A 15,544-nucleotide genomic window follows, 5' to 3' on the forward strand; every position below is an offset into this window, starting at 1 on the left:
TCCCATGTCGTGCGACCCTAGGACATTTTTTTAACATGTAATCGTTGGGCCGGGTGCAGTGGCTCACGCCTGTAATCCCAACACTTTGGGAGGCCGAGGCAGGAGGCCCATTTGAGTTCAGGAGTTTAAGACCAGCCTGACCACCATGGTGAAACGCCATCTCTACTAAAATACAAAAATTAGCCAGGACATGGTGGTGGGCGCCTGTAATCTCAGTTAGTCGGGAGGCTGAGGCAGGAGAATCGCTTGAACCCAGGAAGCGGAGGTTGCAGTGAGCCGAGATCGCACCATGGCACTCCAGCCTGGGCGACAGAGTGAGACTCCCTCTCAAAAAATAAACAAATAAATCATTGAACACTTGCGGAACCCTAGGTATTGCTATTTCCATTTACAGTTGAGGAGTCCAGGGCCCAAGTCCTCGCAGCCTTGTCTGTCTGGATAAAGGCCTGGGCTCCTTCCCATCTCCGTCCTTCCCTCTGATTTACCTCTCATCGTGCAGTCACTCTTGCGGATTGAGGAAGGGACAGCAGAGCCTCAGGACAGCCTCCTGTCCCTGACTTCCATAATGTATATATTTTGGATGCAGACAATGATAATTTGAGCTCATTTATATGAAGTGCATCGACTTTGCAATAAAAGTAATAGTATTTCATTGTCCTTCATTTTTGCATGCACTGTTCCATCATCGAAGGCACACTTACACTCTCCTTATTTCTCTCCCCAACTCCTCCTCTGTCTGTGGAAATAACCTCCTGTTTGGCCCTTCCCGTGGGTCTCTCCACGTCAGAGCAGTGGCCCTGATCTCCCTAACTGTGGAGCAGCCCTGCAGCCTGGTCTCACCCTGGGCATCACGCTCCTTCCCATTTGGTTCACAAAAGGATTCCCTTCCTCTCTAAGGAATCTTCCCATCTCATTTGGGACCATCCAGCCCTTACATTTTCCCAAGAAATCTCTGTGAGTGTCCCCTGACATACCGTAGATCCACGCTCCCCTTTCACTCTGAATCTTTTCCACGCTCTGGTCAAAGGGAACCCCACGATGGATCCCTTCTTTGCAGATTCATACAGTGGCATTGGCAGCGAAGCCCATCGGGAACATTCCTTGTATGGCTGTCCCCATGTCTGAGCACACAGACTCCCCGGGGGCCTGCACCAAGAAGCTCAGTGGCAGCTGAGGCCTCTCATGTCGAGGCTTTTGATGCCTGCACGTCCTCTGGGGGAGGGCTTCAGTGCAGCCTCAGGAACTCCACTAGGCCAGGGACTGCTGAGCTCACACAGGAATAGGTGAACATCCCTATTCTTGCTCTTCTTTCTTTTCTTTTTACTTTCCTTTCTTCTGTTTTCCCTTCTTTCTTTCCCTCCTTCCCTCTCTCTTGTCTTCTCTTTTTCTTTCCTTCCTTCCTTTCTTTCCCTTCCTTCTCTCCCTCCCTCCCTTCTTCCTTCCTTCCTTCCCTTCCTTCTCTCCTTCCCTTCCCTTTCCCCTTCCCCTTTCTTTTCTTTCTTTCTGTTTCTTTCTTTCTTTTTCTTTCTTTCTCTTTCTCTTTCTTTCTTTCTTTCTCTTCTTCTCTTTCTGTCTTTCCCTCCCTCCCTCCCTCCCTTCCTTCCTCCCTTCCTTCCTTCCTTCCTTCCTTCCTTCCTTCCTTCCCTCCTTCCTTCCCTCCTTCCCTTCTTCCTTCCTTTCTTCTCCTCTCCTCTTCTCCCCTGCCCTGGCCTGCCCTGCCCTGCCTTGCCCTGCCTTCCCTGCCTTGCCCTGCCTTCCCCTCCCCTCCCCTCCTCTCTCCTCCTCTCCCCTCTCCCCTTTCCCCTCTCCTCTCTCCTTTCTCCTCTCTCCTCTCTCCTTTTCTCTCTTTCGCTCACTCTCTGTCACCCAGACTGGAGTTAGTGACAAAATCATGGCTCACTGCAACCTCAACCTCCTGAGTTCAAGTGATCCTCCTGCCTCAGCCTCCCGAGTAGCTGGGACCACAGGCATGTACCACCATGCCCGGCTAAATTTTGTATTTTTTGTAGACCCAGGGTTGCCCCAGCTGGTTTGGAACTCCTGAGACTCAAGCGATCTGCCTACCTTGGCCTCCCAAAGTGTTGAGATTACAGGCATGAGCCACCATACCCTTATTTCAAAGTGCTCTGCGTCACAAAATGCTTTCTAGCCAAGAGTACACACAACACACCAATCAAGGGTAGGAAGGTGGTATCATTATTTATTCCTTCTTAAAATACCTACTTGACAGAACTATTGTAAGAAGTGAACAGTTCGTATGATGACAGTATATAGTCAACACTAGCCTGGCGCCTGCTACATTTTAAGTTCTCAGTACATGGAACCTGTTGTACCACAGTGTTGAAACCATGTCATTTTCAAATACAAAGCAGTTAAAATTATACCAAGAAAAGGAGAGAAGAGGTCTAAGAATAAAGCATTTTGAACACATCGCAAAGGCTTTCCCACAGGTAGGTAAAAATAGAGAGTCACATGGGTAAAAATTTGGTTCCCCTCAAGTTGGGCGTGGTGGCTGACACCTGGAATCCCAGCACTTTGGGAGGCCAAGGTGGGTGGATCACCTGAGGTCAGAAGTTCGAGCTCAACCTGGCCAACATGGTGAAACCCCATCTCTACTAAAAGTACAAAATTAGCCCAGTGTGCTAGTGAGCCCCTGTAATCCCAGCTACTTGGGAGGCCGAAGCAGGAGAATCACTTGAACCCAGGAGGCAGAGTTTGCAGTGACCCGAGATCATGCCACTGCACTCTAGCCTGGGTGACAAGAGTGAAACTCCATCTCAAGAAAAAAAAAATGAGTCCCCTGACCTAAACCCAGCCCCTGTGATGCCTGGTAGGGGGAAGCGGGGTGAGAACTGACCTCTGAAACTCTGAAGCCCGCTTCTGCTGTTCCCTGCAGGTCTGGCACCTTCCACGCTCTGTAGTTTCATTTCTTCTTCATCGGGGGTCTCAGGAGTTGGAGCCGAGCGGAGACCCAGGCCCACCACTGTGACGGCAGTGCACTCTGGAAGCAAGTGACTGGCCCTGGAGGTGGGGCCCAGGGGCGGGGCCGGGGATGGGGAGCCCCAGGGTCGCCAGTGCCGCGAGCCTCTCCAGCAAGACCCCACCTTGCATGGTGCACCTTCCTGCATAGGACTGGAAGACCGAAGTTTTTTTATGGCCATATTTTCTACTGCAATTCTGAAGTGTTCATTTCTCACAAACTGTACTGACTCGAGGGGCGCTGATTTCATAGGATCTGGTGCTGTATATACGAATCTTGCAAAGCTCTAACCGAACGGACCTTCTTATTCCTCTCCCCCAACGCCATCGTTTCCACTCTTCTCAGTGTAGGTAACCGTCTATGGTGTGTTTTTTCATTAATGACAAAAAAAAAAAAAAGGTTTCAACTGGATTATTTAAATATTGGTAAATATTGTGCATTACGGTTTGTTTGTTTTTCCTTTTAAGAAGTATGTCCTTTGACTGCATCTCTCAGTTACATGACCTGTATCTTTTCCTCTTTAATAGTAGTTTTATGTTAACCTTTAAGAGATTTGTTTTTCCTCCAAGGAGAATGTAAAGGTATTTTTAAAAATTCTAATAAGAGGATCGGCCGGGCGCAATGGCTCATGCCTGTAATCCCAGCACTTTGGGAGGCCAGGTCGGGTGGATTATGAGGTCAGGAGATCAAGGCCATCCTGGCCAACATGGTAAAACCCTATGTCTACTAAAAATACAAAAAATTAGCCGGGCGTGGTGGCACATGCCTGTAGTTCCAGCTACTCGGGAGGCTGAGGCAGGAGAATGGTGTGAACCCAGGAGGCGGAGCTTGCAGTGAGCCGAGATCGCACCACTGCACTCCAGCCTGGGTGACAGAGCGAGACTCTGTCTTAAAAAAAAAAAAAAAAAAAAAAAAAAAAAATGTAATAAGAGGATCAGGAATCTCTCCGAGGCTAAGAGTGCACTTCACCTATACTCCTTCTCTTTCTCTCCCCTTCCCCGGGAGGAGGGGCCCCTCAGTTCCACGAGACTCTCTTCTCTGCAGGGGGCTTTGGTGGATCATCTGCACAGAGCCTTTGCTGGCAGCCCATCCAGCAGAACCCACACCTACCAGAGGCCTCAGAGGCCTCTTGCCATCCGCAGTCAGAAATAAAGAAGCCTCCCCGCCGAGACACAGCGCTCAGCTTCACAGGTCAAACGTGCTGTAAGTGAGATGCCCACACTGCAGAGATACAGAAGCCTCCCTTCCAAAGGGAACCAGCTGCCGTGCTGTTGAAAGTGGGCCCACACAGAACCCTCGTTTCTCACGAGAGGTAGCAGATGAAAGCTCAGCTATGCAGTTTTAAAATTCATCTCTTTCTCTGTGGTTTTTAAAAAACGCGTTTCTAATCTTACACCTCACATGGCCTCCAACACAAAGTTCTTTCTCCACATTTTTACCCTCTTCTCACATGAATGTTTTCCAAGGGAAGGAAGGGAGGGAAGCAGCCTTGGGAAAGGATCCATTTCTGGTGGTAAGGAGAGGGGGCCCTGCCAGGCTCATAGGACTCCAGCCACCACAGAGATGGCCAGAGACCACCTCCGCCAGGCCCAGCCGGTGCTTGCAGCCCTCCCATTGATCAGGGGAGTCTAAAATCAAAGACACATGGTGGTAGGGTCACCAAACGCCCCATTTGCCCGAGACTGAAGGATTTCTCAGGCTGTGGACATTTAATGCCAAAACCAGGAATATCCAGGGCAAACCAGGCCGTGTTGTTCGCCCTTGTGGAGCCAGGCAGTGTGTGGCCCAGGGAAAGCTGCATTTCATGGAGGCTTCCAGGAGGCTGCCCTGTAGAGCCAGGCAGGTGGCTTCAAGTGCCGGTCCTGCAAGTGTCCCTGCTTGAGCTCTCAGGCCCATCCAATGCCTCGAGTCCACGAGGGTGCCCCAGCAGGTCTGCCCCATCATGACCCAGCGACACTGCTGGCTGTGTCCTCAAGCCCTCCTCCTGTGGCTGGCCAGTCGTGGGAAGTCCTGTTGGCTGAGTCATCTTTGTCACTTCTACACCTTTGACTGTGTATAGGCTGAATGTTGAGTGATACCCCCTCCCAACCCTCCCAGTAAACACACACACACACACACACAATGTTACTAGGCGCAACAGCTCCATCCTGCTCCCTGAGAATGGCAGTGCAGGCACAGAGAAGAGCAGTTGGGAAGACAGGCAGCTGGTCTACTCTGTCCCCGCACACTTCACAGGCGCTCCACTGCTTGGCAGGAATTCTGCCTGGCATCTGCCACACATGCTCACAGGGTGAAAAACCAAGCTGTCACTCTGCAAAACCTCAAAACCCTGGAAAGGTCTATAAGATGACATTAGACCCAGTTACGCAGGTGTCACCTGAGTTGGCCATGCAATGAATGACTGTCATAAGCAGTATTGGAGAGCTAGGCGGTTGCTTACTAACAAGTGTCTTGGAAACGTTCGAGTTCATACAGTGCATGAGAAAGTAATAGAAGGCTGCAGGCGCTGAAAATGCACCTGAATCTGGTACCTAGGATGAGTGCATGAATAGTGATGAATAGCCCTTTGTGCTGTGTGCTATATACAACCATTTGCTTTCAGAAAGCAGCATTTGAAGCTGAGTTCCATCACTGGTGATTGAAGTAGTTTCAGGAGCAGGTATATGTGGTGCATGTTATATGCACTTAGTTTGAAAGTATCCCTCACCCGAAAAGTGCAGAACCTCTGAAAGGTGAGCCGTGGGGCAGGTGTCCCCCTCGCTGTCCGGGTCAGTTCTTGGCCGTGCTTGGCCTGTCACACGCCAGGTCTCAACAACGTCGTGCGAGGAGGCAGTGACTGGTGTCAGCCCAAGAGTCGACTGTTGAGAATGACGTCAGGAAACCGGTACTGTCCCGATACCACCAGGCTTGAGTTAATTTCCTATTGTTTTAGAAAGAGAGGAGCTCTTGTGCTTTTGAGAGAGCTCTCATGGTAAAAAGACAGACGTTGTCTTTGCCTTGCACTTGGTATGATTTATTAGAAAACAGGAAGAAAACCTAGAATGTGCCTTTCGTGAAGGTCTGACAAATGGGGTCGCAGAGTCCTAGGACCCGCGCCGAGGTCAGATTCCACCCAGAGCGGCTGAGCGTTCCTACGCGCACCCAGGGTGCTGGGCTGAGGCTAAGGGTGGATGCATGGACCCCACCACAGGCTTCCTTCCTGAGCCCAAGTCCCCCCATGTGGTCACTATCCCTTCTCAGAGCACGTGGATTCTCTTTTCCTTACTTGGAATATTCAGTGTTGTAGTGGCCTGGAGTGGCCTTTCCCTCAGCTGCCTGTCTGGGCTCCCTGGCTTCCCGGATCTTCATCTCATACGTGAGGCAATAGGAGGAGTTTCATTCATTGAGACAAACAGTGAGCAGGCACCAACAGGCCAGCAGCTTGGCCCTCTTCACAGAGGTGGCCTTGGAGTCTGCAGTCTGGGCAGCTCTCTGCCTCCCTACAGCTCTGCTTCCCAGCAGGCGCACAGGTCCGGAGCCTCAGAATGAAGTGGTGCAAAGGCACAGGGCACACCCAGGAGAAGTGCAATGACCACCAAAAGCCCTTGAGGAGAGACGAGGTTGCTGTGTTAGAGAAACGGCCACCCCCAGGACCGTGCATGGCTCTGGCAGCGCGCAGTGGCTGGTTTTCACCAGTTCCTCCTGCCCCTGCCTCTGTCGGAGACTAGAAAACATCATTCTCCCCCTTCAGGTCTCCTTTTGAAAGAAAAGAACTATGGCAAAGCATGCCATACAAAATCAAAAAAAGGAAGAGTGGCTTTGTGTTCTTGACGGTGGCCACAATTCTGGTCACTTCTAGCATCTGACCTTGAGAATGGGGTAGGGCGTCTGAGCCCCCGCTGGCCTTTCAGAGGGTCTCACTCTCCAGCTAGCTCTTCGTGTAGTGTCCAGGGCCCCGGCAGTCAGGATAGAGCAAAAGAAGATGGGCAGGGCGCAGTGGCTCACGCCTGTAATTCCAGCCCTTAGGGAGGCCGAGGCGGGCAGATCACAAAGTCAAGAGATCAAGACCATTCTGGCCAACATGGTGAAACCCCGTCTCTACTAAAAATACAAAAAATAGCTGTACATGGTGGCACGTGCCTGGCATCCCAGCTACTCAGGAGGCTGAGGCAGGAGAATCGCTTAAACTTGGGAGGTGGAGGTTGCAGTGAGCCGAGATCACACCACTGCACTCCAGCCTGAGTGACAGAGCAAAACTCCATCTCAGAAAAAGATGGCCATGCTGGTCAAGGCGGGGCTCATAGGAAACATCTATAGTTGGATGAAAGGAATCTGGCCTAGGGAGCCCCGGACTCAGTTTACCTACCTCCTACTCATCCCACTCATCTGTCTACCCTAGTGTCCAGCATGCCCCGGATGAATTGTAGGTGGGAGGCACACAAGCCAAGAACAGCAGGCACACGGGGTGGAGGGAATGGAGGGAGCCCAGGTGATCCCCTTTGGAAGGTGAATTGATCCTCTCCCCTATGGAATGACAGCTTAACCCGATTAACCCACTGGGGCTTGCTATTTTATGAGCAGTTTTAAACAGAAAGATGATATCCCAGTGCAGGGAGACTTTAGCTTTGAAAGCATCATGGCCCCTCGCCCCTCCCTCTGCCCCAGAACCTGGGCCGGCCAGAACTGAGTCTTCGCACTAGGGAGGCCATGGTGGAACCATTGCTCTAGGGCTGAAGGTAGAAGTAGGGCCACTGCCTCAGCTTCAGCCAGAGCACTCGCTGCTTTGCGGAATTTCACAAGCGCATGACTGGGATTCCTTTGGATATGAGAAAGGAAGGCAAGCGCCGGCAAAGGGAAGCTCCCCCTGTTTTTCATAAACAGAAATAAGACGTCCTCTTTCCCAGGTTTGCACAATCACTTCTGGCAAATGAATTCTGGCACTCGAATTCAGCCAGTGCACGAAACCTTTGCATGTTCTTCTGAAACTGTACTTCTTCCCCATTCTGTCTACCCACACTCTGCGAACTTTGCCTTTTCCTTAAACACATTCCAGACCAAACACTGTTCAGTTTGTTTCAAAAAAAAAAAAAAAAAAAAAAAAAGATGTATATACCTGTATGTGATCCACCACCCTTTTGAGGGGCACCTGGTCCTAGGTCGGGGCTGCAGGTGTGCCTGACATTTGCAAAAGGTATTCCAGTCTTGCGATGTTCAGAATTGAAAATGTGGAGATAGAAAAGCTCCAACAGACTCCTAAAAGGAGGGTTTCTTTCCTGAAGACTCCAAGAAAAGGAGTGTGCGGATGAGTTAGCTTGACAACCTCAACTGTGGGGAGCAGGCAGGCGGTCTGAGGAAGAGAAGGGCCCGCGCCCCACTCACGGGCACCTGCTTGGTGGTCCCAGGGCATCACGGTCTGCAGCCTGGGCCCCCAGCCCCACTGTGAAGTCAGTCCTGCATGCTGGCCGAGGCCCGGCCACCTCCCGATGCCTCCAGAGTCAGTGGGAAGGAGTCAGCCCTTCCCGGACTTCCCCGCCACCTCCAGCAGGAGCAGCTCAGTTTGTGGCTCTGGGACCTCCGCTTTTGCAAACCCAAAAAGGCTGTGCATTTGGAAGCCAAACGCTCAGCATGCGGCTGCCGAGTCTGGTTTTGTGGACAAAGCAAACTGTGGAATGGCTTCTCGGTGTCTGTATAAAGGGACAAACGATTGCATTCACCCTTTGTACTGACACCGCTTCTGCATTCGCCATATCCGTTTTTTAACCTTTTTGTCTCCGGGGAACTTCTCATACGATTACTATGTCTTCTGATGATTTGCCATGTTATTTTACTTAACGGTGATTTTATTTTCTTATGGACAGGAAAAAAGAACATGAGGAGGAGTTGGTTTTAGTCTTAGAGATAAGTCTTCAGCAGGGGCTCAGAAACCCCAAACTCTAGTTAAATTGCTTCTCGGAGGAAAATCTTAGTCTAGACAGATTGAGATTCCCAGGCTCTCCTGGAAGCCCTGCACGTCGGGGCACAGGGGCCCTGGGACGTGGTTGGCAGCCAGGCTGCCAGAGAGCTAAAAAATAACAAGAACATCAGCTCGGATGTTTGTCTCTCGGCCCTGACGCCTGCCACTGTCCTTCCCGGGGCACTTGGCCCTGTCAGAGGGACATGAAATGCCATCCAAATGGTGGGAGAAATGCAGCGACGCTGCAGCGGAGTCTTTGCTTTGGAAGATGGGGTGCCATGTTTCAGAGAACATTTATCTTAGTCCCACGTTCAGGTGAGAAGACCTCAAAGGTACTCTCTGTCCAGAATAAACATTGGAACAATTTCTCAATTGGCTTTCGTCACTACACATAATGTAATCTCCCTTCTTTCAGCTCCCCCAACAGTGAGCATGCTTCCCAAAAAATTACAACGTCAAAACCAGGAATGTCCCCGCATCTACTATTACCAGGCTTGCAATTGGTTCAATTTTCCCATAAAAACATGTTTGTTCAAAAGAAGGGAAACTGTGAATTTATTCCGTGCATGTAATAAACTCTGCAAGAAGTTTAACCCCCGTAGGTTTGCGGCACTGCAAAATTGTTCATGGGTCTATGTAGCAAATGATTCTCTGCCTTGACAATCATGTATACATATCAAGATTTCTATCATAATGATAATGAGATTGATGACTTCTTGTTTTCCTCCAATAAAGACAATTAATCACCTTCAGATGTTCATTTTGTCTGTAATGAGAAGGATGTGGAGCTTCAATGTCTCTACCTTTCCTCTGCTTCCTGAAGTTTGGATTTGAAGGAAGGAGTTTGAATTGAGACCCCCAAAACTCATGGAGTCCCCCTTAAATATTTCAGGTCACCTCCCCAGTGAGCAGGGAGTGGCAGGGATGGGTGAAGGGGCGGCACATCGTGCCTTTGGGGTTGGGGACAGGTGCCCAGGTTCCATGATCACTGGACAGGAAAGCTTCCCCTTTTCCCTGCTGCTACAGAAGGGGGCTGGAGGTGAGCCTGGGAACTCAAATCGCACTAACTCGATACTCCTAAGTCATGTGGAGGAGAAGCCAATGCTGATTCCCAGGAAGCGCCTCTGAGTCATGGGTGGCTTGGCAGCCTCAGGCTTCAGCAATACACACCCACATTCTTCCATTTCCTCGGCATAGCCTGTACGCTCAGTGCCCAGAGGAAGATTTTTTTCCCAGGCAGAAGGCTGGCCACTGTGTTTTGTGGGGGTTTGGGGAAGATGCAGGAGGAGGAACTACAGCTCATAACTCATCAAATGTATTGTGGGGCTCGGATCTGATGACCAGACAATTCTTCCAATCCAAATAGGGATTGTGTAGGGAGAAAAAAAATGAATTGGACATGTGTTATAGAAATGTAAAATTAAAACTGTCCCACACAGCTAGCATCAGATGAAAACAGCATGGGTGGGCCTTATTGAAAAAAGAGTATGAGCCCAAAAGAAACACAGTGCCCACTGTCTGATGTCTAGTTCTTTTGTGGTTGATTCTTGTTTCTGTAGCCCAGACCCTAATGGTGAGTTGTATCAATACAAAGCTATCGTTCAGTGGGTAAATACGTGATGTCGTTATTGCAAGCTTTATGGAACATAACGATGGCAAAAAGGAGATACAAATCGTGTGCACCCAAATCCCCCTGACCCTCTCTGCCCCCAAGGAGGGTGACTATGCCATCAAAATAGGCTGGGCGGGTGGCTCACGCCCGTACTCCCAGCACTCTGAGAGGCCAAGGAAGGTAGATCACGAGGTCAGGAGTTCGAGACGAACCTAGCCAACATGATGAAACCCCATCTGTACTAAAAATACAAAAATTAGCAGGGCATGGTGGTGAGTGCCTGTAATCCCAGCTACTCGGGATGCTGAGGCAGGAGAATTGCTTGAATCCAGGAAGTGAAGGTAGCAGTGAGCTGAGATTGCACCACTGCACTCCAGCCTGGGTAACAGAGTAAGACTCTCAAAAAAAAAATCGGTTTCATAGAGAGAGATTCTGATGACGGAATTCTGAAAGTTCACCTGTGTGTTGAGTAATTTGGCTGGGCTGGATGTGGTCTTAGATATATGTATGCACTTGGCTTGGACCACTGCTCTTTAGATCAAGAAAGACTGAGCAAGAGGAACTGTGCCCAGCCTCACATTTTACACACTTGGTTGCAACACCTGTGCTGAGCCCCCAGAATGTGTAATTCCCAAAAGAGCACCCCAATTACACATTCTCTTCCTAACACAGAGAGTACGTATGTGTGTAAGTACCATGTAAGGGCTTCAAGCTAAGGGAAGTGGTGAGCTCTGATTTCCAGTCCACATCCTGCTTGCCAAGCCATGCACCCTGGCTCAGGGGAAAAGATGCCTTTTTTCCCCCATCCAATTCATACAAAGGCACTGTATGGGGGCTTGCTGGCTTGGCGGGCCCAGCGGGCCTTGAGCATTAGGCTGTGAGCTGTGGGCCAATGGGAAATTTTTAGCAGGTTTTCACAGCTGGAGAAAGCTTCAGCTAAGAGCTCAGAATCGAGCAGGCTCTGAAGGAGTTCATCTGGCCTCTTGTGTAGGGATGTGCGAGTTGAAGAGTATATTAGCCTTCAAGAAACTATCACTAGGGGGCTGGTGCATATAAAAGCATTCTACAGAGCTCATTAGACATCACACTGTAGGAAACGGGTTGGCCTCCCCATCTCACTTCACCAAGAAACCCAGGAAGTCTTGCCTTTCATTCGGGATGACTGGCAGCAATCACATGAGACCTCATCGCCCTTGGAATCCATGATCCTCCCTGATCTATTCCCCTTACAGGCTCCCATCATTGCCCTTCCACCAAACACAGTCATAAGCTTTCATTCATTCATTCCTTCATTCCTTCATTCACTCAACATTTGTGAGCACCCCTTATATCCAAGCATTTTCATTCGTGCTGAAAAAAACCAAAGTCAATCTGACATGAATCCTACCAACGAACACTGCATAAAACAGCACGCACTTGAGTTAAGCCTGGGAGGAAGGGGGGAGTTTAGACAGGAAGGATTGAATAGGAGCAATGTGAGGGAGAGCTTGGAGGCTGGGAATGCAGCATTCAGCGGGGCTAGTCCATCGTTCATTGGGCCAGAAGAGAGGGTGTGAGCAAACCTTGGGAGGAGAGAGAAAGGTGGGCTGGAGGGGCACTGGAGTCATTGTCATCAACAATAACTTCTTGAGCTAACACTGTCACATATTGACCATTTACTGTGTCCTGGACACTGTGCCCTGTGCATTCCTTTCAATGTCTCATTTCACCACCAGCCCTCAATAGGGAAGGCGCCCTGATTATCCAAGTGGCTTCAGAAAGGTTTGATATTTATCCACCCGTAGCTGTGAGCAGAGTCGCAAATTCCTCTCTGATTGATTGACACCAAAGGCCATTCTTGTGTCTCATGGCTTTGTGCAGGTCACCGAATTCCAAACTATGAAATTTGGACTTTAGTGAGTGACTGGGAGCCATTGAAGGTTATTGAGCTGAGGAGTGACATGATCACATCAGCTAACGTTTGGAACAGCACCATTATTAGGGACCATTGTATTATCTCCAAGAGAAATGTATCTTCTGTAGTAGCTCAATCTGGTCTTACATGAAGCCCAGTAACCCAGGGCCTGCCGAGAACATACTCATTACCGAGGAACCGGCCCATTTATTTTCTGACGTCTGGTTCCATTTCTCAGGAGAAATATCACAGAAGCTGCATTTGACTTAGAGTCAGAGATGCAGACCATAATGATAACACTGCTGGGTTTGGGCTTTTTTATTTTATTATTTATTTATTTATTTATTTATTTATTTGAGACGGAGTCTCACTCTGTCGCCAAGCTGGAGTGCGGTGGCACAATCTCAGCTGACTGCAACCTCCACCTCCTGGGTTAAAGTGATTCTCCTGCCTCAGCCCCCTGAGTAACTGGGACTACAGGCGCCTGCCACCATGCCTGGCTAATTTTTTTTGTATTTTTAGTAGGAACGGGGTTTCACCATGTTGGCCAGGATGGTTTCTGTCTCTTGACTTCATGATCCGCCCGCCTCAGCCTCCCAAAGTGCTGCGATTACAGACGTGAGCCACAGCGCCCGGCCTGGCTTTTTTATTTTTAAAGTTAGTCTAGCCCCTCATCCTGATGAATAACTCCAGGAAGTTCGGTGCGTGCACACGGAGGTTCATCGCTGACTCGCAGCCTGCCTGGCATCTGCTTTTCTCCTCCAGATTACCCTCAGAGCTACTGATTTATTTTTAAGAAAGTGTCTCAGATCTCTTGTGTTCTTCAAGCCTCCCCTGAGAGGAACTGTATTTAGCACGAGCTCATCTTCCTGACTCTCCAGAGACGCTTGGTGGGCCAGGAAAAGGCAGTTGTTGGTCCACCTGTGAACCATTTTTCTCTTGTCCACCTGTAGGTCCTCTCTCTCTAACGCTTCTTTATCTTCAACATTATATCTTCTTTCTGGAGCACATCGGATCTAAATCTTTCTGGGGTGGTCTCGCTGAGTCAGGCTGTTTATATCAGCAAGTGGAGAAAAGCTCACGAGATAACTGAGCCGCCAGTACCTCAACCCTAACCCAGCCTGGCTCTAATCACCCATAAGAGGGCAGTGACCAGCTGGGTGCAGTGGCTCACACCTGTAATCCCAGCACTTTGGGAGGACCAGGCAGGCGGATCAGGAGTTCAAAGTCAGGAGTTTGAGGCCAGCCTGGTCAACATGGTGAAACCCTGTCTCTACTAAAAACACAGAAATTAGCTGGGTGTGGCGTGTGCGCCTACAATCCCAGCTACTCGGGAGGCTGAGACAGGAAAATCACTTGAACTCAGAAGGCGGAGGTTGCAGTGAGCCGAGATCGTGCCACTGCACTCCAGCCTGGGCGACAAAGCACGACTCCATCTCGGGGGAAAAGAAAGAAAAGAGAGAGCGCAGTGACTCCTCTAATGAGGGCCAGCTGGGCCCCAGCACAGACATGGGAAGATAGCTGACTTTTGCGTTCACCTAGCCCAAGGGGCTTGTCACCGGGCGCCCCCAGGAAGAAAATGCTTACTCCAGAGCTGACAAAGGCATTAAATAACCCTGCAGGTGGGAAGGACTTCACATCCCTCCAGCTCCCCCTGGGCAGAGCCCCACTTCCTCACCTGTGCTCCCAGCAGGAGCCCTCCAAGCTGCCCCTGCTTCAAGAGCTGCAGCCCAGGGCTTCTCACACTTTGGCCCCGCAGGGATCTTGCTAGACTGCAGATTCTGATTCAGCAGCTCTGGCCTGGGACCAGAGTATTTCTAAGCAGCTCCCAGGAGGTGCTGCGGTTGCTGGTCCCTGCACCACACTTTGAGTAGCGAGGGACTCTTTCTGTGGTTCCCATTCCTGACTGCATATTCCACTCATCTTGGGAGCATTTTACAAATGCTAAGGCCTGGGCCAATCGAATGAGGATCTCTGTGATGCTAACCATGGTAGCCTGGTTATCACATAGGCTTAAGCTGAAAGACAGAGCAGCTGCCTGGAAACCCTGTAACTTCCAGCTAAACAAATCTGAACTGCAACTATAAGTGATAACCAGTCTTCCTCTAAGACAGTCCAGAATGAATTCTAGGCCTCCCAGGCTTTGTTTCTGCCAGAATATGGAACATCCTCTGGTCTGAACTAATCTTCTGTCCTTCCCAACCTTCCGGAGCCCTCCCACTGTGCCTGCCTTCCAGAACTCATTGACTCTCCTCAGCAAAGCCCCCTAAAGTCTATGTAGATGGAAAGGGACAGAGAGAATTGCCCCCCAAAAGCAGGGGAGGACCCACAGACCTGGCTACTGATGGGATCATCATAGGCAAGCCTGCCCCGGCCCATAATGTATGTCAATTACCACATATTAGAACTACTGCTCACAGGTGCATTATAGAAGACTGATTGATTAACAGACACTTAGTACCATGTGCCAGCCACTGTTTTAAACACTCTTCTGGTATTAACTCCTTCAATCTTTTTAACAACTCCATCAGATAAGTACAATTAGGCTGGGCGCAGTGGCTCACGCCTGTAATCCCAGCACCTTCGGAGGCCAAGGTGGGAGGATTGCTTGAGCCCAGGAGTTCAAGACCAGCCTGGGCAACATGGTAAAACCCTGTCTCTACAATAATAATAATAATCCAAAAAGTCGCCAGGTGTGTTGGCATACCCCAGTAGTACTAGCTGCTTGGGAGGCTGAGATAGGAGGATAGCTTGAGCCTGGGAGGTAGAGGCTTCAGTGAGCCGAGATCGTACAGCTGCACTCCAGCCTGGGTGACAGAGCAAGACTCTGTTTTTAAAAAAAAGAAAGAAAAAGAAAAAAATGTCCGATTATATCTCAGTTTTATAGATGAAGAAACTGAGGAACACAGAGGTAAAATGACTTGTCCCAGGCACCACCACTTAGTGGCTGTTGTGGGTTAAATCGTGTCCTCTGTCATCCTGAAATTCACATATTGGAGTACTAACCCCTAATACCTCGGAATGTGACCTTATTTGCAAAGACGGTATTTTGGGTGGGCCTTAATCCAATATGAATGGTATCCTTATACAAAATGGGGGTGGGAGCTGGGTGCGGTGGCTCACGCC

General features: G+C 49.8%; 1 protein-coding gene and 1 pseudogene across 4 annotated transcripts in view; one reads left to right on the forward strand and one right to left on the reverse strand.

Moving 5' to 3' along the window:
- The window catches only part of CAMK1D (calcium/calmodulin dependent protein kinase ID), a 491,709-nt gene extending 482,045 nt beyond the window's left edge, over positions 1-9,664 (forward strand). For 2 of the 3 annotated variants that reach the window (XM_050803263.1, XM_050803262.1), the window contains exon 11: positions 2,897-3,870. In XM_050803263.1, the coding sequence (XP_050659220.1) occupies positions 2,897-2,921 (25 nt within the window). In that variant the 3' untranslated portion in view covers positions 2,922-3,870. Of the gene's footprint in view, positions 1-2,896 lie in introns of all 3 variants that reach the window. The other variant, XM_050803261.1, reaches the window with a different exon arrangement.
- LOC126962380 (60S ribosomal protein L6-like) overlaps positions 1-15,544 on the reverse strand; it is a 693,495-nt pseudogene that overhangs the window by 472,207 nt on the left and 205,744 nt on the right. The window lies entirely within an intron of this gene.

This window comes from Macaca thibetana, chromosome 9, assembly GCF_024542745.1.
Source record: "Macaca thibetana thibetana isolate TM-01 chromosome 9, ASM2454274v1, whole genome shotgun sequence".
Classification (NCBI taxonomy): domain Eukaryota; kingdom Metazoa; phylum Chordata; class Mammalia; order Primates; family Cercopithecidae; genus Macaca; species Macaca thibetana.